Here is a 27595-nt window from a genome sequence, read left to right on the forward strand (position 1 = left end):
ATTTATTTATTTTTTTAAATACTCAACGGGGTCCCTGGCTGCAAACCTCTGCTGTAGCACAGTCATGAGATCCATGCATACACCTCCCAACCCTACACACGTCTTACTGGGTTCGTTAAATGCAGAGAGAGATCCCACCTGACTGACTGACTCTCTCTCTCTCTCTCTCTCTCTCTCTCTCTCTCTCTCTCTCTCTCACTCACACACACACACACACACACACACACACACACACACACACACACACAAAAAGAAACTCTCTTTTTCTAATAAGAACAGAAGACAGACAGAATGAAAGACGGAGAAAAGAAAGCAGCTTCTATTTCCTCATCCATTTTTTAATTTACTCTCCATGATACAGTGTGACACACACACAGACACACACACACAGCTAAAGCTAATTAAAAATAGCTGCACGCTGGTGGAGTTGGTAAAGTTTTGCGGGCAAGCGTTTCACTCTGCTCAGCTTCAGTTCTCTCCAAACTACAGCTGTGTGTGTGTGTGTGCGCGGGATTATGCGTTCTGCACTGCAGGCCTTGTGCATCAAGCCTATAGCATTTCCCTGTGACCTGATTTTTAATGAGTTCTACAATTAGCAGAATTGAACAGCCAGAAAGACCAAGTAAACGCTTTTTTTTTTCTCTCCCTCCCTCCATCTCTCTTCCCATCATCCCTCTCTCTTCTCCTCTCTCCACTGTGACTTCCAGGCTCTGTTAGAGGACGGCGTGAGGAACGGCTTGCTGTTTCAGGCCTCAGTAAACGAGGAGAATAGAGGGAGAGCGGAGGAAGGAGGGGATGCCATTAACCAGACACGGGTGAGGATGAAGGGGAAAACGGACGCTTGTCAGAGAGAAGGGAGAGATATGGACAGATTAAATGCAGAGGAACATTGTGCTGTATACCTAGCTCAGTGCTAGGTACTAAATACTCCCCTCCCCAATCTCCCCCAGTATGAAATATTAGGCGTTGCACATTAGTGATATTAGTAATATTAGCTACACCAAACATATATTCTACACGTATTAAATGATATTCCGTTTCTAGCCCTGATGCTAACACAATTAGGCAGGCTAACTAACTGCTAGCTTCTGTGATCGCCTGCTGATATGAGTTATATGAGCATCACATCAAGCTCACTGTGAAATAAATGAAAAATAGAGGTGAGTAATTAAAGCAATGTGAAATCCTCCTGTGTGCGTTTTAATTATGGCCACAAGGCAATGAAATATTGTGAATGTGTGTAAGGTTTGGTGATTGGTGTGTGTGTGTGTGTGTGTCAGTGTTGTGTGTGTGTCGTCAGGTGCTCTTAAGTTTTTCCTGACGTATTACTGAAGGATTAACGAAGAAACTTCTGCCTGAACAGATGGATGTGTAGCCCTGTGTGAATGCTTTCAAATTAGGCTTCACACACACACACACACACACACACACACACACACACACACACACGTGTGTGTTTTTTTATAATGTAATGCACTTTTGGGAGACCACAGCAGAGGTAAAGTATAATAATAATGGGAAGATCATGTATCCTTTTACCATGTTGCTGCACACAGAGAGATAGACACAATCACATATGTAGAGACACACAAACATGGAGAGGCACACAGAGGCATGCACGAACACATGCAGAGCCACACACAGACACACAACAAGCACACATAGACAGACAGACATGCACACACATAGAGGCAAACACGTGCACAGACACACACACGGGCAGAGACGGGCAGAGACAGACAGACACACGAACAGAGACATGTGTGTGTGACAGGTAGAGACATACTTAGACACACGCACAGACACGCAAACACAGAAATACGGATAGAGACACACAGGCAGACACACACACAGACACATAACAGGCACAGACACATAATAGGCACAGACACATAATAGGCACAGACACAGACAGAGGCACAAACATACACACTGAGACACAGACACACAAACACACATAGGCAGAGACAGACACACACACAAACAGACAGACAAGCACACAAAGAAAGAGACACATACACACAGAGACACAGACACACTCACACAGACAGACAGACAGACACACACATTCACACAGACACACAGCTGAATGGCTGTAGTTTGTTAGACATAGGCTTCATAAACACAAAATACAGAAATCAAGGTATGAATTTAGGCACATTATCATTAATGACTATAATACTGAACTTACACTATATGGCCAAAAGTATGTGGACACATGAGCATCACACCCATATGTGCTTCTTTCCAAAACTGTTGCCACAAAGTTGGAATCACTTAATTGTATAAAATGTCTTTGTATGCTGTAGCATTACAGTTTCACTGGAACTAAGAGGACCAAACCTGCTCCAGCATGACAATGTCCCTGTGCACAAAGCGAGCTCCATGAAGACATGGTTTGTTAAGGTTGTAGTGGAAGAACTCGAGTGTCCTGCACAGAGCCCTGACCTCAACCCCACTGAACACCTTTGGGATGAACTGGAACACCGACTGAACCCCAGACCTCCTCACCAACATCAGTGCCTGATCTCACTAATGCTCTTGTAGCTGAACGAACACAAATCCCCACAGCCACGCTAAAAAATCTAGTGGAAAGCCTTCTCAGAAGAGTGGAGCTTATTATAACAGCAACTCTGCGTTAATGCCCAGCGATCTGGAATGAGCACATATGAGTGTCATGGTCAGGTGTCTACATACTTTCGGCCACGTAGTGTACTACTTTTCACAGTATTACACTTTAATATCCTCTGTGTGTGCATGTTACATTGGAAATGTAACACAGTGTGTATAACAGCATTTACAATCAATAAATAACCTACACCACACATGAAAGCACAGTGAGTGTGTATAAGGTGTGTGTGTTTGTGTGAACATATTGGTGTGTGTGTGCAAGTTAGCTTTTGTGTGAGTTCACGTTGTGTATCTATGAGCACGTGTGTATTCACAGTACCTGGATGTACATTTGTGAGTGTGTTCTGTTATGATGTGGCTGTTTGTTTGTCAGAGAAGACTGTGTGTGTGTGTGTGTGTGTGTGTGTGTGCATGCACACACGCCATGAAAGCCCCCTGCACCCACCTCCAGCTGCCTTTGACCTTCCTTTGAACTCTCCTGCAGAAGCGGAGGTGTCTGAGTGCAGAGGGAACTCAGCCATCTTCACTCCTGATCGAGCCTCTGCTATCAGCTGCCTCGCTCGCTCCCTCAGCTGCCTGCGCCTCTCCTCGTCACGTTCCTGCAGAACACGAACACACACACACACACACACACACACACACACACACACAGAGCAAAGTGGGTTATTGAACAGGTGCCATCTTGAGTAATTGAGTGAAATGCCATTTTCAGCCCTCACTAACATTATAGATCAGAGTGACAGAAACCTGTTTAGCAGCAGTGTGTGTGTGTGTGTGTGTGTGTGTGTGTGAGAGAGAGAATGATAGAAGGAGAGAGTGAGACAGAGAGATACATAGTCCAATACTTTATTATATTTTGTGCTGTTTTTACATCAGACCTTATTTCATGGCGTTGCTAAATTCTCTATACGCCTTCACGTCTACCTGTTCTCTATACGCCTTCACGTCTACCTGTTCTCTATACGCCTTCATGTCTACCTGTTCTCTATACGCCTTCACGTCTACCTGTTGTCTATTCGCCTTCACGTCTACCTGTTCTCTATTCGCCTTCACGTCTACCTGTTGTCTATTCGCTTTCACGTCTACCTGTTCACTATTCGCCTTCACGTCTACCTGTTCTCTATACGCCTTCACGTCTACCTGTTCTCTATACGCCTTCACGTCTACCTGTTCTCTATTCGCCTTCACGTCTACCTGTTCTCTATTCGCTTTCACGTCTTTCACGTCTACCTATTCTCTATTCGCTTTCACGTCTTTCATGTCTACCTATTCTCTATTCGCTTTCACGTCTTTCATGTCTACCTGTTCTCTATTCGCTTTCAGTTCTACCTGTTCTCTATTCGCTTTCACGTCTTTCATGTCTACCTGTTTTCTATTCGCTTTCACGTCTTTCATGTCTACGTGTTCTTTATTCGCTTTCATGTCTACCTGTTCTCTATTGGCTTTCACGTCTTTCACGTCTACCTGTTCTCTATTCGCTTTCAAGTCTACCTGTTGTCTATTGGCTTTCACGTCTTTCTGTTCTCTATTCGCCTTCACGTCTACCTGTTCTCTATTCGCCTTCACGTCTACCTGTTCTCTATTCACTTTCACGTCTTTCATGTCTACCTGTTCTCTATTCGCTTTCACGTCTACCTGTTGTCTATTCGCTTTCACGGCTTTCACGTCTACCTGTTCTCTATTCGCTTTCACGTCTACCTGTTGTCTATTCGCTTTCACGGCTTTCACGTCTATCTGTTCTCTATTCGCTTTCAGGTCTACCTGTTCTGTACTTGTTTTCATGTTTAACTGTTCTCTTTTCATTTTATGGCCTAACAATAAACAGATGTTCTATGCAATATTTAAAAAAGAAAAACTTATACTCTGAGAATTTGGTGGTCAGCGTTTCTGTTAGAACAACATTTGTTTCATGCCTGTGGAAAAAAAGACACCAATCTGTGTTCTGTAAACGAAAAAAAACAAAAAACAAAGTTCCTTTAGGTTTTCGAACACAAGGTCTTCGGGAGAGAAATGAGAAAGACAAACAGTGTGGTGAAATAACTTGTTATACACTATATGGCTGAACGTATGTGGGCACCTGACCATCACATTGTCATGCTGGAACACGTTTGGGCCTCTCAGTTCCAGTGAAGAGAAATCATAAAGCTACAGCATACAAAGACATTCTACGCAATTATGTGCTTCAGACTTTGTGGCAGCAGTTTGGGGAAGGAACACATACGAGTGTGATGGACACGTGTCCACACACTGTTACCCACATAGTGTAGCTTCTTGGATTGCATAAGTATTCACCCCCTTGAACTTTTCGACGTTTTGTACTGTTAAAACCATGAAAGTGAAATGAAGAAACTCTGAGACTTTCAGGATTTGAGAGCACATGACACTTTAATTGCACAAAGGGTGACTCCATTCAACTAATTATGTGACTTCTGATGGCAATGGGTCTGACCAGAACTAATTTAGGGGATTCACAGCAATGAGGGAGTGAATACTTATGCAAAAGCTTTTATGTTTTTTTAATATTCAAACTATATTGATTTCCCCCCCTTCAATATTATGGGCTATACTGTGTAGATTCATGACATATTGGGCTGGGGAATATGATCATATTGATGTTGCGATAAATTATTTAACAATACACTTTTCGGAGATATTGTAAATATTGTGATTCGTGGTGGATGAAATGGTGGATTGTAATATCGTAGAAAACATATCAGATATCGGATTCTGTAACAAATGGCAAAAACTGGAACTGGATTTTGAAAAGAACCTGGAAATTTGCAACTGAAAATGTTAACATATAAATAGACTTGAGTGGTTTTTATTTTGTTACCTGTATGTTGCGATACACATCATCTATCGCAGAAATGCCTTCTGGAATCGTTATATGATATTTCTCTCATATCGTCCACCCCGAATGACACACAATCCCAAACAAGTCTGTTTCAATTTCAAGATATGATGTAAAACAAAGTGGTGAATACTTATGCAAACTACTGTATAAGTAAGTCATAACACTTTTCTGAACACTCCACAACATTTAACGCAACTACAAATGGATAAAAATTACAAGCTGGTTCTTTAACAAAGAAAATAAGTGTCACTGCTGGCAAGTGGCTGTGGATGTAATAAGTGCACACTCAATCATGTTTCATTCCTGACTTAATTAGTTGAGATGTTTAGATGTTTATAGTCCTTTCTTTTCCGCTCTTCTGGAAAGCAGCACTAAAATAGAACGTGGGTGTAAAACTCCCTCGTAACGATTAAAGCTAAAACTGCCTCATTTCATGCATCGCATCCCCGCATATTAATTACGAGAAAAAGGAAAAAAAGAAAGAGAGACAACATAGGAGCATGTTATCGTATGTTCAAATGCTCCAGTGCACACAGACTGTAGCGCTCAGAATAATTACTAATGTACTGAATAATCATGCTGGCTTCAGAACTTATTGATAAGTGTCTGTGAGAAGCACCACACTCTGATTTGATTATAATTACTACAGGGGAAGAAACTAATAATGAATTTACGCTCTTTTGCCACTTTATCAGGTTCACCTAGCAGACAAGTCAATTTGTAGCTGTAGAATTAGCGATGTTAGCTTATGTGTTGCTGTGCAGTCTGTCAGCTCAGCTCTAACCTGTCCATCGCTGAAAAGTGTATTTCACGGTCTAATGCTGCGTTCAACTAAACCCGGAAAGGGAAACGTCAGAATTACGTCATTTTCAACCTGCGTGTATGCAACAAAGTAGGGGAAAAAATGAACACCTCGATGGTTATCTTTTGTTAGCAAATATCTAGGCAGCAAACTGTGATAAGTGATCAGTACAAGTATATTTACTTCTTCAAAACGGCAAACTGTTGCTGCATTCAACTAAAACTCATAATTTCCATATGAAAAAGTTTTTTTCTCCAACAAAGGAAAAACCACAGGAAAAACCTTCATCTTGGAATTCCTGTTCAGAAACTCAGTCTCCTCATCCCTGAGTTCAGCATGTGATGTCAAATCACAGCTTCATTACAAATCATATTAATGAACTGGAAATCAAAGCACAATAATAATCAATTACATAATTTTTTGATCAATCAACATAAACTAAGTCGCTTGTTAAATATACTATATACTATACTTTATACTGACTATACAGTTCACTGTTCTGAGGAGGTAAATATTCATCACATAACAGTTAGCTTGCTAGACTGTTGCTAACAAAAGACACACATGGAGGGTTCATGTTTTTTCCCCCCATTTTGCAGCATGTATGCACGGAAGTTGAAAAAGGTGAAATTCCGAGCTCCGAGTTTCCACTTCCGAGGTCAACTGTAGCAAGCATAGTCAATGGTACTAATTTAAAGGTGCAATAGTTGATTATATTTTTTTTTATACCTTGCTTGTAGAAATAACCTGAAAGATATGTAGAAAAGGATATATATATATATATATATAAATATATATATATATATATGTATATATATATATAAAACCAATGGATTAAGCCATGGCTTTAGCAAAAGTGTATTAAGTCGCTGAGAAAACCCTTCTGGAAAACTGACTTCAGGTCCAGAGTGTTTGTCTGCGTTTGGAGTTCTCTAGACACTCTACTCTACAGGCCACTGCAGTTCCTGGGGGCGGAGCTTCGTGAATATGGGTGGGAATCATTCAAACATCGAGCCCACTTAACTGTTAGAGAAGTAATCTTGGACAAAAAAAAAAAAAAAGCCTATGTTGACTAGTACACTGTATACAGTCTAACTCATTTAAAGGGAAGAAGTGCTACTATGTTTACTGCTGATGCTGTGAGAAAACATGTCAAGAAAGTCAGACTTTGGCTTTGTGCACACAACACAATGTAGCCCTGAGTTTCCTGTTACCAATATTGCTTTCTTTCTTTCTTTTTTTGCATTAAACACCCCTGCCTACCAGGTATGTCACTAGTGTGCTTGTTGAATTCTCAATTCTGATTGGTCAGAAGATGTTGATTCATTTTCTGTAACAACTCAGCTCTGAGAGTAGTTCCAGTTGCAAGACACATCACAGATTTATATGAATGTGCTCCTGCTAATAATAAAAAAACATTTCTGTAAGGAGATGTTTATTTAACATTTATGGAAGGAGTCTCCAGTGTCAGGACTTTGTAACAGTCAGAAGTTAAGCTGTAAGTTTTCCGGCAGTGAAAAGTCTTCAGGATGAAGGAATTTCTGGGTAAAATGACAAGTGCATTTTTTCTCTTATTAACTTCATGAGGGAGGAAAAAAACAAGAAGCTGATTACAAAACAACTGTTTAAAGCTGCTCTAAATAATAACAGGAATTAACTTGTTTCGCAGTTGGTCCACAATATTAAATGCAACTATAAATGGATAAAATACAATACAATGTTGTTCTTAAATTAATACAAAATAATTGAAATTGTCGGCAAATTGCTGTGGTGCAAGAGAAATTAAACACTTTGGGACATGCTGTTCTTGGAGAATAATCAAAGTCAGGGTGGTAAAAGTAGCTCTACTTCATATTGGGTGTCTTCATACCACCTTGTCGTTGATTATTTTCCTGTAACAGCATGCCTCAATAGTTTTATTCCTTACTTAACTGTGACATTACACACTTTCACTGGTGCACTCACATGTATTCAAACACTAAAGGGAACCTGCACCTCTACACTCATCCACACACACACTCAGTCAACAGAAACACCCACCACTCACACACACGTACACACTCTAACAGACCTGTTTAGCAAAGCATAAAGTCAAATACACCTAACATGTGCGCTATTCGTCTTCTCTCTCTCATGTATGTACACACACACGAGCACACGCGCACACACACACCCCAAAACACAGCTTTAAACGGCTGTAAGCTGTGATATGATTCTTCTAAGATGGACTAAGATGTTGAAGAAACCCAAATCTGAAATGTTTTTGAGTGTTTTTAAACCAGCACTTACATGCATATTGTCTCCCACACACACGAGCAAGTAAACACACATTTGCTGACCCTGGTGTTTCTTAATCTCTGTACAGCCCTCCACTAACACGTTTCCAGTCCAGTAGAACAGGACAGCTCACACAAACTCTACTGCATGCACAGCCACGCTAATTAGCTCTGTTTTGTCCATTTCCATCCCAATGCTCTGTTTGTAGTCGTGTTTCAGAAGAACAATGAGCAGCTGTGATAATGAGTGCATCCCAATAGCGGGATTCTAATGAGGAGCGTTACAGAGGAATGAACCTGGGGGCTGAGTTTAACTGCTAGTCAATATTCCCAATTTAACTCATTACACACACCTGAGGGCAGGATACATGTTTACCTAGGTGTGTGTGTGCGCTGGGGGGAAGGGGCTGGGGGAAGGTAAATAGAAAATGTTCCAAATAGTTCATACAAGAAAAAAAAAGCCCATTCGTATGTCAATACCCCAAAAATTATTGGCACCCTTCATAAAAATAAGCAATTTTTGAACACGTTTTCCGACAGAAATTGTGTTGCATACTGATTCATCAGAACCCCAACAATTAATATTCATATTAATACTAGGATTCGGTGAAGCACCTCTGGACAGAATAACAGCACTGAACCTCTTCATGTAATGTTTAAAGCTTGGAGATACTTATAGAGGATCTTGAACTGCTCGTCTATACACACTCCTATATTATAAAGTTAAGAACAGCAATTATTTTTTCCAAGGCGTATTTGGAACAGATGTTGGCAGAGGTTTAAAAGTGCCCCTGAAATCAAAATGGGTGTTTCAGAGCTTTTTGTACATTTCTGCCAATTAGTCTTATGGACCCCGATTATGATACTATATTTGTTGGAAAAACATTAAAAATAGTTTTGTAGACATTCTCATTTTTATTTTTGATGAATTTTATAGTTTGTCACTTCTGCAAAAACAATCCAAATTCTTGATGATTCAAATTTCAGATCTTTGCAATTGTCCAATTAATTGTTCTCTAGAATCTATATGTCCCACCTCCAGAGGCAGGTCTCTCTCTACAGTAGCAGTGCATTAGCAGCAAACATGGATTGTCTATGTATTTTCCCTTGTACTATTCTCTTTTTCAACCATTCCTTGTTTGCGGAAAAATTAGTTGGAGTTTATTAGTTTTGAAGAGGGAGGAATTTGTATGACAGAATGCGATTTATACAGCATCAGGGCTTCTCCAGCAGTAAATGTAAGTAACAGGCTCTCGTTATTCTCTTGGCTGTTCTCCATATTTAGCTAGCTCTCTAAGCTACTATCAGATTTGTTTAGAATAATTGGGGGTGTGATGAATCCCGAATGCTATAGGCTGTTGTTTAAATCAGTCAAATCACTCTGACTTCCTGTTTCAGAATGTAATACATCAAATACGTTAAATCACAGCCAGGAAGCCTTGGGGACTTTTGAAAGCTGACTACAAATCTTACTCAAAAAAACAAAAAAAAACAAAATTAAATAAAATAATAAAAAAAGTAGAGCTGCTTTTTCCTGTTTTTTCCCCCATTTCTCTGCCTCTTTCTTGCTCTCTAAATAGGCATCAAGTGGCTCTTCTTCAGCTACACTGAAGCTTGACTGTTTCAGTCCAACTAAGCGGTAGGCATAGTGAGAGAAAAGACAGAGGAGAAAAAGAGAGATCAGTGGCCCATCCAGAGCCTGAGCAGTTGATCACAGAGGATAACGAGATCATCAGAGAGAAATCAGGGACTTTTCTGGGGGAAAAAAAAAAAAAAAAAGAAAAAAGAAAAAGAACAGCCAAGAAGACCCCCAGTGGTGGTGGCTAGCATGTCACGGGACATCTTAAAGAAATGGAAAATAAAAAACTTGGCACGTCTTAAAGGTTGTTCTTCTATTAAAAAAAAAAAAAAAAAAAAAAAAAAAGCAAACACAAAAGATGGCAACCGGAGACCGACGCCAACATGGCAGGGGGGCAGCACGGGCGCTGGTGCTGGGGCATGAGGTCATGGCGGCTGCCCTCGCCTGGATAGCTGCTCTTTTGGCACACACACGTATGCACTGACGCACGCAGAGCCCGGGCGGTGCCGTACCAGTGCCAGGGAGCCGACCGCTGTGAAGCGAGAGGAGATACGTTTGTCATGTGTGTTTTTGGGAGCAGGAGGAGAGGAAGGTTGTGTGCCTGTGTGTGTATGAGAGAGAGAGACCACACACACGTGTGCAGTGTAAAGGAAGAGAGATTTCAGATCACTATCCCATCCCAGGGCAGTGTGTGCAAACACACACACACACACATTTTTTTCTATAATTCAGAATATAATCTTCCATTTAACAAATGCTTTACACAGACTTCAATGTTTTTTTTCTTTTCTCAGACACTCTTTTCCTCTATTTCTCTCAGCTCTTTCTTGATGCTGACACACTCGCAGCTTGTTTTCACTAATTCGGTTGGACATGGGCCAGTGTTCACCGTGTTCTCACCCAGTTGTTATTTTCATGGTCAGAAACGAATGCGGTTGCACTGCTCAATGGGGTGTGTGACGTTTAAGATTGGCCGCCACAGTGTACCTGGATATTTACAACTCTGGCTCCGCTTGTGTTACCGCCTAATGAGAGTCCTCTTAGTGCAGATGCAAGGTCAAACCAAAGCTGTGAAACTCCTGCCCCATGCCTTGCAAGTCAGTTTTGTGGATGTACACTATTTACATCACCGCACTTAGATAGATAAGACAAGCTACTTCACCCATTTACTAAATCCAATAAGAACTCTGACACAGATGCTGACTTTCGTCATAACACAATGAACATCATGTAACTAACAGAATGAGTACATCAAGCAGAATTAACCAAATATCAGACTAGCCAGAGTTTCGTCAGTCATCCACTTATTTTTGATGAAAGCTAAAATATTGATGTGAAATCTAAAAGTGACCTCTAGATGCACATCATTACATAAATGTCACTACACATATTCGGCTAATAAAGGGAATGAGAGTTACTGATTTGACTGGATCCCGTTGCAGTACATGAATCAGACAATGTATTCATTCTACCCTCGCCCCTTCTCACAATTATAGTGATGGTCATGAAAAATCAAGAATACATAATGCCACTTATTCTTGTGTTTGTTTTCTCTCTCTCTTTCTCCCCCCTCTCCCATCCCATGAGCACTTTCCTCCTCTTCTATTCCTCTCCTGCTTTGAATGATCTGTGGTGATATTAATGAGAGATATTATTGTACAGATATTAATAAGAAACTTCACCTTCTGTCACCAGACGCAAGGCAAGGCTTATCCTACGGTCACAGGTATGTGTGTGACAGCGCCGTGATTTCAGGGACAAGTGACAAAAAGTGATAGCACAACAAGTGACATTTGAATGAATAACTGAAGGGACAAATAATTTGCTCAAATGATTCTGCAGAACTATGCTATGAAGCGTGTGGTCCGACGTTTCTTTAATTCCACACTCACATCTGCAATTAGTTTCCATTTACTGTTTGACTCGGAAAAAAAGAAGAAAAATTGACAACCATTTTTTCATACTATTCTGCGCATATGACCTGTCATTAAATGTGTGTAGAGAAATAAAGCTAAAACCCAAGCTGGACAGTGTACCCCCACAAGCAACACCAAGAAGAGACAAATTATCAGCAAATTATCTTTCTACTGTGAATGTAGCGTTAAAAAAAGAGAAAAAAAAATAGAAAATAAGGAGAGACAGGACATTGAGAGAGGGAAAGAAAAAGAGGTAAAGAGAGACAGGGGCGTGCAAGTCTGTTTCAGTGTGTAATGTGATGTCAAGGTGTCAGCTTAAAATGCAACTAAGCAGATGAGTATCGGCTAATCCTACAGCCGGCTTCTACACATACCCAAACGAGAGAGAGAGAGAGAGAGAGAGAGAGAGAGAGAATGTGTGTGAGAGAGAAAGATAGAGTGTGTGTGTGTGAGCATGTGTGTGTGTGTGTGTGTGTGTGCGTGTGCGAGTGTGTGAGTGTGTGTGAGTGTGTGTGTGAGAGAGAGAGAGAGAGAGAGAGAGAGAGAGAGATGGCACTAAGCCTTATCAGGGGCCTACAGATGGCGGTCCCGGATCAATGCACATGCGCTGCGATCAATGCATTTGATAACGAATTAGGAAGAAAACTGTACATGCTATCAAAGGAGTTGTACATGGCATAATTATGATGGCGCGTGTGCGTGCTGTTGATACGGCGCCTGCGCTAAAGCAGCATGATTAATGCCAGAGATAGAGAGAGGGGAAAGAGATGGCTTGTGGGTTAAAAAAAAAAAAAAAAAGCCGTCCACCCCTTAACCATCCTGCCAGAAAGATGGAGGAAAAGAAATCAAGTCAAAGTCTTCAAAATCCATCTGGAGAGAGAGAGAGAGAAAATTATTCTTAAAAATCATGAAGACTGGGCAGTTTTTATAAAAAGGGGGAAGCCAGAGGCCGGGTTCGTCCTTCTGAGATGATTACAAATGATGATTACAGATTTCACTTGTACACAACTCCTAATGCTTCATATAGATTTCATAATACTACATGTCTTATAATGGCTCATATACATCTCATAGCAGTATGTCTCAATAGATCATGTATATGTTCTATAGTGGTGTGTGTATGCTCACCTCATATACACACAGTGTGTTATAAAGGCATGCATTGGCCTTATGCTGCTCATATACAGCTCTTAGGGGCTTGTACATTTCTCAGCACAAAGACAGGTTCAGTCTCAACAAGACGTATAAATTTTATATTATCCACATGCCAGAACGTGTGTGTGTGTGTGTGCGTCTTAAACGGCACGTGCACATCTCTTAATGGCACTTGTCTGTCCCTTAACGGCATGTGTACGTCTCTTATTGGCACGTGTGCTCTAAGTGTAGGTCTCTTAACATCACAAGTATGTCTCTTAATGTCACGTGTACATTACGTGTTAGTCTCTTAATGGCACGTGTATTAATAGCATATGTATGTCTTAGTGGCATGTGTATGTGATAATGTTTCTTAATTTCACATGAACGTTAAGTGTACATCTCTTAAAGGTAAGTGTATGTCATGCATGTTTTTTTAACAGGACATGCATGTTAATGTATGTTGCATAATGGCATGTGTATGTCAGCTGACTGCACATGTATGTTAAGTGCACATCTCCTAACAACACCTGTATATCTCATAATGGCACATGTATGTTAAGTGTTTGTCTGTTAATGGCATGTGTAGGATTTAATGGCACGTGTACATTAAGTGTATGCCTCTTAATTTCATGTGTATGTGAGGTGTAAGTCTCTTGATGGCACATATATGTCACTTAATGCATTTGTTTGTCAGAGTGGCATGTGTATGACTAGTAACACCATGTGTAATGTCTCTTAGAGGCATATGGACATCGTAATGTCATGTGTATGTCTCCCAGTGGTGCCTGTACTGCACACATCTCATGTGTAGATAGGACATTTATGTACATGCCATTTTTTTACATCTTCTAGCATCTCGTGTAAAGAAGGAAACACTGCAGTCTCAGCAGAGGAGGTGAACTCAGACAAATGATAAATAAGAAAAGTCAGAATGATGACAGATAGACACATCGTTAAATTTTGTCACATTTGCATGCCTGTTAAACTATACGTTCTCACATATAGCCAGAGACGACTGCTCAGTACTGTACACACGCAGCATTGTGTCTCAATGAAGACACATTCTTACACAAGCCCACAACTGTGTGTGTGTGTGTGTGTGTGTGTGTGTGTGTGTGTGTGTGTGTGTGTGTGTGTGTGTGTGTGTAGTGGAAGGAAACAGGTCAAGCAGGACAACTTCAGCTCCAAGGTGTCTAGCTGTCACAGGACAAGATAATTGGACAGAAAAAAAAAGATCTATTCACAGACAGTTCTCTCTCTCTCTCTCAAACATACACACACACCCACCATTTCAACATATAACAGCGTCAAAGTGCACAAATACTCATGTCTTGACAATAAGCAAATGCACACGCAAGCAACTGCTTACATATGTACACGCACCCTAAAACACACTCATTCTCACAGTCCTTGCTGTCTCAAGCTCTCTCTCTCTCACACACACACACACACACACACACACACACACACACACACACACACACACACAGACCCCTGCTTTAAAAGTTCCGATTCCGTATAGGAGTTTTGTTTTAATCTTTACAGGGACTTTGAGGGCCTCAAAACCACATTAATTACATCAGCATTCTAAACACAAATCCACTTTACAATGTGTTAATAGTCTAGAGTTAATATAGACAATCCATTGTGTGCAATTAAACCAGACTCTTTTTGTCACTTCTGTCTCTTTCTCTTTCTCTCTCTCTCTCTGCAGAGACAAAGCGGAAATCAGTCAATGCGCCGGATTGAACAACTGTAATTTCACATTAAAATGAACAGTGGCAATCGGCTGTGCTTAAAGTGTACGTTTTTATCCCTCATATTTATTCATAGGATGCAACTCTATTATAAGTTCCCAGTGTACGTATGGGTGTGTGACAGTGAGAATGAAAGACATGTAAGAATAAGTGGATGAGGAGACATTTGTGTATGTTGGAAACTGAGTATAGAGAGAGAACTGAAAGAAAAAGAGACAGAGTTACAGCAAAGTGTTTTCTAAGAGGGTCAGGTGTATCCATAGGTGTATCTGAAATATTTCTCAATGTAAACAATGTAAATATATTATATATATATATATATATATATGTAAATATTTTCCAAATGTTTATTTTTCTGGGTGCTTAACATAACACACAAATGTAGTCAGCTGACTGTGTGTGTCAAATAATATTTAACGTTTTTCTGCACAGTAATTGGATTATACTGATGTTCATAAACGTTCAACAAAGTTACTGCGATTCCATATTTTAAGTGCCTCAGATGTCAAACAAGTGTTTTATTGGCTACCATTGCTACGGTGAGAAACAGGATTAACCAATCAGAATCTTGCAATTTTTCCCATTTCTGTATTAAAGCTACTAGCCAGCTAGCTACACTCTGTGCGGAATGATGGCCTGTTAAGTACTGCAGCAAAAAACAAAGGTAGAAAACCTGTTTTTCTAATGTAAAATGTCATTTATACACCACTGAAATTGAAAATGGTGGATTGGCTATCAGAGGGGACAAAAACGAAAAATTTGAGATGATTCCATAACAGATGGAAAAGTTTGCAAATGGATTTGGAAAAGATTTTTTTTTTCCCCCTGGAAATACTTGATTGCATTTTTTAGTAGAATTTTTTTGTAGAATTATTGTTATTATATGTATAATTTATTCTTTATTATATTTGCAATGTAAGTGATTTTTGTGTGGAAGAGTTTAACTGAACAAAAAACAAAGGTAGAAAGCCTGTTTTTCTAACGTAAAATGTTATTTTCCTTTAATACTAGCATCAAAGAAAATCAGGAGACATTATAATTGTAATGTCTCATATTCAACTTATTGAACCTCAGTAATTATTTTGCTGATATTTAGCTCAATTTTGCACATTTTAAGTGACATGGGTTGCACGTTAAAAAAAAAAAAAATGAAGATGTCCAAATAGCCTCTTGTTCACTACACTACAGATATCAAATAAAACAACATTTGAGGCTTAACTACAGAAAATGCCTGAATGAAATAAAGAGTTTTGTTTGCATCTGAATATGTAAGTGTCCTGAAGATGTTAGAAGTATTATAATCAGAGAAACTGATTGTGACTGATGTAGTGTATACAGAGAGAGAGGGAGAGGTAAAGACTTTAGTGGAGAGTCTCTCTCACATCTCACATGCTTAATCTCCCTTAATCTCAGCACACACTGATCTCTCTCTCTCTCTCTCTCTCTCTCTCTCTCTCACACACACACACACACACACACACACACACACACACACACACACACACACAGAACACAAGCACTACCATCCAGTCCAGCTGAGTCCTTAACCCACTCAGTTTCATTAGTTTTAGTTTCTGCTGTAGCCATCATTTTATATCAAGTAGCATATTAACAGTGAAAACTGGACCTTTAAAATGATTTTAAATGTTAGTATAGAAGCTCTGGCATATTCCTAGTGTAATATACTTGGTGCAAAAGTATAAAACTTTAAACTTATAATAAATCAGGTGCCAAAGGTGATGAAATAAAGCTGAAATGAAAGACACCATTGAAACTGAAAATGGTGGATTGATTATCAGAGGGGAAAAAAAGAGAAAAATTTGAGATGATCCCGTAACAGATGGAAAAGATTGCAAATGGATTGGATTGGGATTGTTTTTTTTCCTGGAAATACTTGATTGCATTTCTTAGTATAATTTTTTTGTAGAATTATTTTATTATATGTATAATTTATACTTTATTATACAATGTAAGTGATTTTTGTGTGGAAGAGCTGAACAAAAAAGCTGCAGTTTTGTATGTCATGTTTTTAGCTATGTAATTTTTATTATTATTATTATTATTATTATTATTATTTTGTCAGTATCTGTATTGTCAGTGTCAGTATCTGTAAATATCGGCATTGATATCGACTGATGCTCTAGGTTTCAGTATCAGCATTGGAAAAGAAAAAGTGTAGTGCCATCTCTACTTTTCACATGTTTAAATGGGCAAAAAACAAAACAAACCCAAAATGAATTTTTCGTCTCACTACAAGAAGACACTAAGTTCCAAAACGACAACACTTCAGTGTTCTACACACTTTTACCATCAGTGTAGCTAAATAGCAGCTACACCATGGCAATAAAGAAGGTGGACAGGGTAAAATCCACTGTGGGAATACATAAGAGACGTCTCTGTCTCACATGTTCTCTCTCTCACACACACACACACTCTCTCTCTCTCTCACTCACACATACACACACACAGACACACACACAGGGAAGCTGGCATAAGTTCAAAGGTTCGTTCTGTCTCTCCCCTACAGCGAAGGGTCATGGGCATCTCGGAAAAGTCACTTCACCAGAGAGAGGGAGAGAGAGAGGGGGAGAGAGAGAGAGAGAGAGAGAGAGAGAGAGAGAGAGAGAGAGAGAGAGAGAGAAGGAGGGGCCCCATCGGTATGAAGTCCAATTAAACTAATCATAACGAGCCACTGAGCATGAGGGAGATCACCTGGAATCCCCCCGCCGCCCTCCCGTTACCCCTCTTGCCCTTTTCCCTCTCTCTCTCTTCCCCACGTTTTCTCTCTGTCATAATTACCCTGGCCAGAGTTGTGTGAAATTACCCCTCTGATCAGCTGCTGCTTCAGAAAGCTGGCTCCGAGCTCTCCACAATTGAACCCAACACATACATAAACATTATTCCCACCTTTCTCTCCAGCTTCTCTGCTCTAACCCATCACTCTATCTTTTACTTCTTTTGCAAGGACAAATGCAGGCAAGAAGGACAAATGAGGAAAGTCTAATATATGGTGTGTGTGTGTGTGTGTATGGGTTAGGGCACATAGCTTTTTAATGATTGTTCATTAATTACTCATTACAGCCAGTGTGTGTGTGTGTGTGAGCATGTGGTGTCAGACTTCCAGCTCTAATAGATTGTGAAGGCCACCTACCTACAGCCATCAGGACCAGAACAAAACCATCATTACTGCTACGCCTCTATCAAAGACCCAAAACACACACGCACACACACACTCATATACCCGGGAACCGAGGAACAGAAGGGGTGAACTTAGATCAAAGGCAGAAGCTTCATGCTGGATGCTGGAACCAAATTAGCATGGCATGCTGGAAAACGGCTGACACACACACACACACACACACACACACGCTGCTGATGAGAGGGGAGGGATTAGTGACGCGACCAGTGAAACACACCAGCAGTCACAGACAAAGACTGGCTTGCAGATTGAGAGCATGCACGCGCACACACACACACACGCTCCCTCTCTCTCTCTCTCACACACACACTCACACGGTGGCTCTGTGATTAAGATTCTAGCGATCAGATGGTTGTGAGTTCAAAACCCAGGACTGTCAGAGTGCCACCACTAGGCCTTTGAGACAGATGCTTAAGCCTCAACTGATTGGGTTGTAGACGATTCGGATTTTAAAAAAATCTGCTAAATAAATAAACAAATAAATGTAATAGTCTATATATAGCCATATAACTACATCTTACACACATTTCCACATTCTTGCTCATGAATAGCATAACATGTGTCTGTCCGATTGATCCACATCGCAAGCATTTCATGTGTGTCATCAGCATATCAGCTTTTTATCAAGAACATTAAAGCCAATATATGGAACAATGTTAATGAAACATGGAGGGTGAAAGAGCTGTGAATAAACGTTTACATTTCAGTTGAAGATTATTAAAGACTGAGCATAAAACAAGCAATATAATATTAAATATGCTTCAGGAACACAATACACCACACCAATTAAACTTACACTGACACGCAGTGTGCTCATGAAAAGTGATTTTAACCAATTACACTGGACAAAACAAATTAATTACTGCATGTCCAGGTGAAACAACCTCTCACTGTTGTGAAATAATGAAATGTGGCATCAGAAAGATATCCTGTAATGAGACGTCTGTAAAACATGACTACAGGTGCTAACTAAAGGTAGATCCGGGAGAAAAAACACAGCATTGTGTATATGAGGGCAGCTGTGAGTCTATTCATAAGAACTACTTAAATCAACAGCACTTCTAAAATCAATAGATATTCACCTGAAATACTGTGAACCTTTGTGCAATGCATCACCTTATAGACTACACAGGGCTACATACAAATCAGCTTACTTGATGTATTTCAGCTACAGTGCCTATTAGTGTTTTTATACTCAGATTAAGAATATAATTTTTTTTTTTTTGCTGGAGTACTAGAGATGTTTCAGCAGAATACGATGCAGTATAGAGTGATCCATAATCAAGCAAACAGATCAATAATAACTAAACACCTGTTCATACACCAAGACTGACAGACACAGACACAGAGGCCACACCTCCTTCACTGGGACCAAGAGACACAGAGGCCACACCTCCTTCACTGTGACTGACAGACACAGAGGCCACACCTCCTTCACTGGGACCAAGAGACACAGAGGCCACACCTCCTTCACTGGGACCAAGAGATACAGAGGCCACACCTCCTTCACTGGGACCGACAGACAGAGAGGCCACACCTCCTTCACTGGGACCGACAGACAGAGAGGCCACACCTCCTTCACTGGGTCCAACAGACAGAGTACACACCTCCTTCACTGGGACTGACAGATAAAAGCCACACCTCTTTTACTGGGACCGACAGACACACCTCCTTCACTAGGACTGACAGACACAGAGACTATGCTGCCTTCACTGGGACTGACAGACAGAGGCCACGCCTCCTTCTCTGGGACTGACAGAGGCCACGCCTCCTTCTCTGGGACTGACAGAGGCCACGCCTCCTTCTCTGGGAATGACAGAGGCCACGCCTCCTTCTCTGGGACTGACAGAGGCCACGCCTCCTTCTCTGGGACTGACAGAGGCCGCGCCCCCTTCTCTGGGACTGACAGAGGCCACGCCCCCTTCTCTGGGACTGACAGAGGCCACGCCCCCTTCTCTGGGACTGACAGACAGAGGCCACACCTCCTTATCGTAATAACAGTAATACAGTTGTGGGTTTGAATCCCAGGCTCTGCCAGAGAGACGCTGGTGGGCCTTTGAGCTGTATGGATTGGATTCTGCATTCTGGATTCTGAGTTACTTTGAACAGAAGCACCTGAGAACCCAATAAATGTAATTAAACGGATGTTATTTTTGTTCACTGTGTTGATGCTGATGAATAGCTGGAAACCAAAGGGCCACTTCAGAATAAGTCAAGTTCATCCCATTTAAACCACACAAATGTCTTTCGCTCTATCAAACTATGCTCTGTCTGTTATGCTACTACTCACACTTGCCTTCCCGTTATCCCTCATCTGTCCATCCTCTGTTCCTCTCCTCTCCTCCTTGTAATTGAATTAAAATTGTCCTTATGCACGCTGCGTTCAGCAGGGCTGCGTCTTGCCGAGGGTCCCGCGGAGTGAGATAACACCCCCCTGCTCCCCTTATCAAAACAAGACATCGCTGAATCTAATCTAAATCGCTGCCAATTATCAGCACACCGAGGTCCACGGTACCTTCTGATCAATGTTTTCTATTAAAAAGCCAAACGATTCAATATGCCAGCGCACTAATGCAACCGAGGCTCATTAGCACCGTTGTCCTTGGGAGAAATGTGCACATGCACGGTGTTAATTTGTGGCTAATCTACAGAATGGCAAACCATTTCCCCTTCACCAACTTGTAGAGGACTTATGTTAAAGAGAGACACAGATAGCGAGGAAAAGAGAGAGATGGGGGTGAAACAGTGCTTTGAAAAATGGTGCTTTAATTTTATTTTGGAAATACACAGGTTTGAAGCCAATAGTAGCATTACACTTACCCCATCCATTCCTAAAAATTTCCCGCTACGTAATTCAAGGACGTCTCGCTCTCCTGCAAAGGCTCGCTTTACGATATTACATTACCAAAAGAGGTGTCTGTTACTTTCTCACCAAATTCGATTAGAATATTTGGACTGTTTATATTGATCTATTCAAAAATATTATAAAACAGTCATGCTGGAGTTTTCAAGAGGAGATTTTCTTATCACAGTGACCATATCAGAGTGTGTGTGTGTGTGTGTTATAGAGGAGCGTTAAAAGTCTCTCCAGCTGAATCAAGAGACGTTCCGCTTTATCCAGAACTCCAACACTTTATGTATCTAACTTGCATCTTTTACATTCTTAAGGAGAAAAAAGTTTCCATCAAACTCCCTAGAGGGTCAGCTTGTCTTACTGCAATCTGTGTATTCTTATAGTGTTTGCATGTGTGTGTGTGTGTGTGTATAATTAATAAACAACTGTACCACTAGGCTCTGCATGACAGTATGGGATTTAGTAACAGAATATTAATATTAATATTTAAAGGTTTATTTTATGAGAATCTTTTACCAGAAGCTATCAGTAATTATTTAACGAGATGTGTACCTACTGTGGGTGTGCACCTAAGGAGGACATGATCTTACTGCCTAATTCAGTCCATTAGCAGCTACACGCTGGTAGTTTTCAGCTAATTATACAAACACACACATCAGAGATAACACACAGTCAGGATGGTCACACATGAGAGCATGATCACCTTCAAAATCACAGCTTTGACTCAATACGCAGTGTATGTGTGTGTTTATCAATGCTGTATGGATAACCAATGATTAACACTCGTCAGCACGATGGGCGTTAATTACAAACACGCCCCCGACACAACACACTGCTAATCATAATCATGAGTGTGTCTCATATAGACAGTGAGATGACGTCTTTTCGTTTAAAATAAATGTCAGACTGAAAGGTGTTTTTTTTTATTTTAGCCAGAGAACATCTGACTTTCTTAATTTAATTAACATGCTGTTTGGAAATCTAAATAAAAAAAACACACTAAACTAAAATAAATCGTACTACTGAGTCACCTTCCATGCTTTACGAACCACGCAGCTACAGGTCGAGAGCTTCAAAACTGGACAAGTGAAGATTGGAAAAAGATTAGGTGACATTTTTCCAATCTTCAGCTGTCCAGTTTCAGTGAGTCTGTGCCCACTATCTCCTCAGATTCCTGTTCTCGGCTGACAGGGGGGGAACCCGATGGTCTTCTACTGTAGCTCATCTGCCTCAGGTTTCGGCATATCGTGTGTTCTGAGATGCTTTTCTGCTCACCATGGCTGTACAGAGTGATTACTTGAGTTACTGTAGCTTTCCTGTCAGCTTGAACCAGTCTGGTTATTCTCCACTGACCTCTCTCATCAACAAGGTGTTTCAGCCTGCAGAACTGCCTCTCACTGGATGTTTTCTGTATCATTCTGTGTAAACTCTACAGACTGTTATGAGTGAAAATCTTGTCAGTTTCTGAACTACTCAAACCAATCCATCTGACATCAACAACTATGCCACTGAGGTCACATTCTTCCCCATTCTCATGTTTGATGTGAACATTAACTGAAGCTCTTGACCTGTATCTGCATCAGTGTATGCAGTGTGCTGCTGCCACACGATTTGCTGATTGGATAAATGAGCAGGTGTTTCTATAACATGTATATGCATGGATTATTAATTATAGATTAACTCACATCGATGACCTGTGGTGGGCGTGTGTGTGTGGGTGAGGTGGTGCTTGGGACGGTTTTGTTCCTGGCTTTCAGGGCCGCGTCTCTGCGAGCCTGCTCCAGCAGGAGGCGAGCTCTCTCCTTCAGCTCCTCCTGACGAGACAGCACTTTCTGAAAAGGAAAAGAGAGAAAACATGGATTTGTTTAGTCTGCATTATATTTATATTGTGTTGCTTGTATTACGTTTATGTTTCTACAATTCTATATGTGTCTAGGACTGTACTGGAGGGATGCGAAAATCCTCCAAACTTAAACAGCTCACTCTGTGATGTGCAACATTTACTGCCACTGGGGAAAGTCAGCTCTAAAAAAAGATTCAAATCCAAGCAAGAAGGCTACAAAGTGGAATTTTCAAATGCTGGTACTGTTTGGTTATTTATTATAATACAGTATGCCCCATCATGTTCTTACCTTCTCGTTGCCAGTGGACGCAGGGACAGGCGCCACATCCTAAAAACAAGCATGAAACAAACAGGTGAGTGACACATAACCACAAAGAGACAAAAAGAAATTTGCATTTCATCTCTCCAGTTTTGCGGGGTGAGCTCTGGCAGCTTTGTGACGAGGAAGCACCTCTCACCCTTTATTAATACGCCATTGGCAAGAATAACATGGCTAATCTTAGACATCCAAACACATATGGACACGTGTGTGCACACAAACACGCATCTGTAAGTTCCTTTGTGATTACTGGTTATGCTAAGCGTAAAATGTGTGTGTGTGTGTAAGAGACAGTAAGAACACTGCATGAGCAAGTCTGTGTGTACAAGAGTGTGTACTGGAAAGCGGAGTGTGTGTGTAAATATAAAACTGATAAAATATGCGAATGTGTGTGTGAGAAGACCGGCTGATTAAGTGTGTGTAAATGCGGGAGTAGAACAATGTGTATGCATATGTGTGCAAGTGGAAATAAAAAGGAGCGTGCGTGTGTGTGTTTGCGTATCAGGACATATCAAGATGCACTAAAATTCATGACTTTTTCATTACCACATCATGATAGAGAGTTTTATTTTATTACTTTCTATACTTTTGATGCTGAATTTGAACAGTCCAACAGTAATCAGATGTTTTTAAGCCTTTAGATTTAAACTATAGAGCAAGGGAATGGATAAGGGGAAAAAAAGTTTCAGGCCCTCAACTTGTTTAAAAGATGAGCTCAAAAGAGTGAGAGTTATGCACATTTTTTTTGCTCCAAAATCTGCTGTAAGTGTTCGGTTGGGTTGAGATCTGGTAAGTGCAAAGGTCATAGCATATGAAATCATTTTCATCCTTATCAAACCATTCACTGAGCCCTCATGCCCTGTGTATGTGGGCGGAGTCATCCAGGGAGAGACCACGCCCAGCAAGATAGAAATGTTTCATCATAGGATAAAGGTGAGCAGTGAGAAGAACTTTGTATTGATTTGCAGTGACGAAAGCCAAACCATGCTAACAAAAATAAATAAATGCCCCACAGCATAACAGAACCACAGCCTTTTCCTTTAAATTGTCACTCGTCTGTATGTGTGCATGTGTGGATAAAAAGTGTGTGTGTGTGAGGGAGATAAATAAGGGTATGAAGCAGAAGGCTGTAGAGATGAGGCGAGGCTGTGGAGCGTGGCGAGCTGCAGGCGGGAGGAATATTGCACAGGCTGCATTAATCACACGTCAGCCCGGTGATGACAAAAAGCCAATCACACTTAGTATGAGACGAAGTGACAGAGGGGGAACAGGCGGTGTGATAGCACAAACAGCTTACAGCTGCGCGGCCCAACAAGAAAAAAAACGCTAAGGTGGGTTGACTGAGGGTGTGTACGCATATGTTTACTAATGTGTATCCATTCTGTGTGTGTATGCATGTGTTTACTTGTGTGTATTTAGAGGGAATTCATTCATCCGTCATGTGGGTGCCATTTTTACACGCATTTTGTTCGCTTATGTGATTTATGTGACAGTTGCATGTTTTTTTTTTTTCCATGAGCGCAAAAAAGTTCAATATTTACGTGGGGAAAATTCTCAGAATTCAGAGCCAATGTTAGACAAGTACATGCCTCCAAGAAAATGGAATGGAAAAGTAGGGGAATGAAAATGCAGACTGAAAAAGCAGATCAAGTTCAAAACCTTGTCTATCGCCCACTATATGATCTTACAAAGAGATAATTTAAAAATTCAAAATAAAACAATATAAAAAAATAAAATAAAATAAAAGACTAATCCTATGACATATGAAGGAGAAGATGATAAGGATTGAAATAAACATCTAATAGAAGTCTAGTATACTGCCAATAGATAGTATTGCTTCATGAATTTTCCCAAGTCACATGAATCACTGCAAATTTAACAATGACTTCCACTATATTATTCAACAGCTTATAAAATAGCACTTGATCCAGCACATTTGGCCCATGATTTTTTAAAAAAGTTAATTGTGCACACAATTTAATGTAGATAGTTGTAGATAGTAGTCATGTAACTAATTTGTCTGTGTGATGTAGTCTACACTTTATCCCACTTTCAATTTGCTGTTTAGATTTGTTAAATAAATCAAATTATGTTTTAGTTTTGCCCTCAAGAGGCATTAATTTTTTTTTTCAGCTCAAAACATAAATTTCAGGGTGACATATTGTGGTTAGATCAAACTGTTAGAGAGTGGTGCTGGACTTCATACTGCTCCTCACCTAAGCCAATATCATGCAAGAAATCTTAAATTCATGGTCAGAATTGTGTGTAACTGGGATCCGAGCAGCGCTTATGAATGTGTGCAATTTCGGTATTAACTCATGATTACACACACAGCTTAACACAACAGTGAATACAGCCCTGTATGTGTACTGTTGCGCTTGTATTTTTTATTGTTACCTTTTACCTGTGTGCGTCTAACAGGTAAGCACTTACACTTGTGTGCATTTGACAGGTAATGTTAATCTGTGAATGTATACCTGAATGACAGCTGTGGGTTCTTCCTTGTCTGTATGTTTGTTTTGTGTGAATGAGGGGTGGGGCTTTACCTGATTCTCTGTACAATTTCTGTGGGTTAACCTTTTTTTGTTTGACAGGTATGTGTTCATTTGTTTGTATACCAATTGTATGCTTGATACACACTTATACACGTGTTTGTGCTGCTTCAGTAGGTAGCTGTTCCTGTAGTGTTTTGGAATTTTACTGGTACAGAAATCTGACTGCAGACTTAGAAGCCTAATGAGCAAGCCAGAGGACACAGTAGCAAGGGAAAAATGGATGATTAGTGTGAGTATATTGTGAATAAGAGTCTTGGGATGAGCACAGGACAATCTTTATGATTACAGCAGCAGTCCTACAGCATCCAGATGAGATTATTTACTGAATCAAGGGTGAGGCATTCTTTTTCTAATTTATCAAACCAGTATGGGAAGAACTACTGAAGGCTCCAGCTGAAAAAAGACAATACAGAGCACATCTAAAACAGCACTGATCAGAAAAAAATACACTAGACTGTATGGATAGGGATGCTGAGTGAGTGTTTACCGGTGTGTGTTTGTTGGGCGTGTCTGTATGGTTGGTCTGTAATGAGCTGCTCTCTTTTGCTGTGCTGTCCACTTCATTCTGTCTCACACTCCTCTTCTTGTTCATGTCTGTTTCTCGGTTGTAGCTGTAGCTGAGTGTGTGTGCATGTGAAACAGGGGCCTGTGGTTGCACTCCACCCTCTGGAACCACCCCATCCCTCTCTTTTTCCTTCTCCCTCTCTCTCCCTGCATCAATCGCATCCTCTTTTGCCTCTGATGCATCAGCTTGGGAAGAATCCAGGTTCGTTTTGGTCACCACTGAGGATGTACAGGGAGGGGTTTCTGTTAACCCGGTGTCTTCTGGCTCCTTCCCTTCCTCATCAGGATGGACTTTTTGTTCCTGGTTGTGAAGCTCAGCGTAGAAGGTGTCGTGAGCCACAGAGCTCTCTGTGTCGGTGTGGAAGTCACCCACTTTGTAGGTGCTGCGGCCAGCCTGGGCCTCGATCTGCAACACGCTCAGCTCCTGGCCACTGAAGTGTGCACGGATCTGGTACAGGTACGTCATCACGGTCAGCTTGTCCGGGATCGCCAGCAGCACCATGTCAGCTGGCTCCAGCAGCCGAGAGATGCCCAGACTGGCGAAGCCGTCATATGCCTGCAGCACACATACAAAGACACACACATAAAAACAGCATATAAGCTCCTGTGTGTAAACAAAACTGCAATGATGATGCCCTTCACAAAATGAGATCTGAATTATTTGTGGGTACAGACTGAACTATTGAAGCATATTTAACTATTTTAGTGTAGCGATGTGAAGTCACAGAGGAGTAAACAGCATGTTTATAGGGTGTAGGGCACAGAAAGTTAAATATCATGTCTAAAAAATGTTAAAATGTAGAATACCAATATCTGAAGTTACATAAAATTATTTGCTTACAAAGGTCCAGATAAATACCTAACATGAATGAAAGATCACAACAGTTAACTTTTAATGCTTAACTATTAGTGATTGGATATAAATAAGGTCATTCAAAGAGGTTAAATTTTGTTTTGTAGTGCTGCTTCACGTGTCCACTCTGAAATAAAGGTGCCATGTAAGTTTTTACTAATAAACTTAGTACGTTCCCAAAATATAAACAGGTCAGTCATTTAAACCCCTGTGACTCTGATAAAGCAATTACTGAAGATGAAAAAAAAAAAAAAGCAGTAAATGCGTCATGCAGAGCCACGCAAGCAACTTGGACATTCCCGTGTTATTGAACGTGGCCTTTCCCAGCAAGCTTCATATCTAACAGCCAGTATTAAAGTGTGTTAAAGTAAAATCACCCACTCCGGAGACTCCTGAGACTCCTGTCTAAAAGCTAGAGCTGCTGAATAGACTTTTTAAAGGCTGTACGTTTTTTTT

General features: G+C 40.6%; 1 protein-coding gene across 5 annotated transcripts in view; it reads right to left on the minus strand.

Moving 5' to 3' along the window:
- ehbp1 (EH domain binding protein 1) overlaps positions 1-27595 on the minus strand; it is a 157285-nt gene that overhangs the window by 44366 nt on the left and 85324 nt on the right. For all 5 annotated transcript variants that reach the window (XM_026944084.3, XM_026944085.3, XM_026944086.3 and 2 more), the window contains 4 exons: positions 26210-26842; positions 23138-23176; positions 22691-22837; positions 3077-3230 (listed from right to left, as the gene is read on the minus strand). In XM_026944084.3, the coding sequence (XP_026799885.3) occupies positions 3077-3230; positions 22691-22837; positions 23138-23176; positions 26210-26842 (973 nt within the window). The remainder of the gene's footprint in view (positions 1-3076; positions 3231-22690; positions 22838-23137; positions 23177-26209; positions 26843-27595) is intronic.

The sequence above is a fragment of the Pangasianodon hypophthalmus genome, chromosome 10, assembly GCF_027358585.1.
Source record: "Pangasianodon hypophthalmus isolate fPanHyp1 chromosome 10, fPanHyp1.pri, whole genome shotgun sequence".
In the NCBI taxonomy this organism is placed as follows: domain Eukaryota; kingdom Metazoa; phylum Chordata; class Actinopteri; order Siluriformes; family Pangasiidae; genus Pangasianodon; species Pangasianodon hypophthalmus.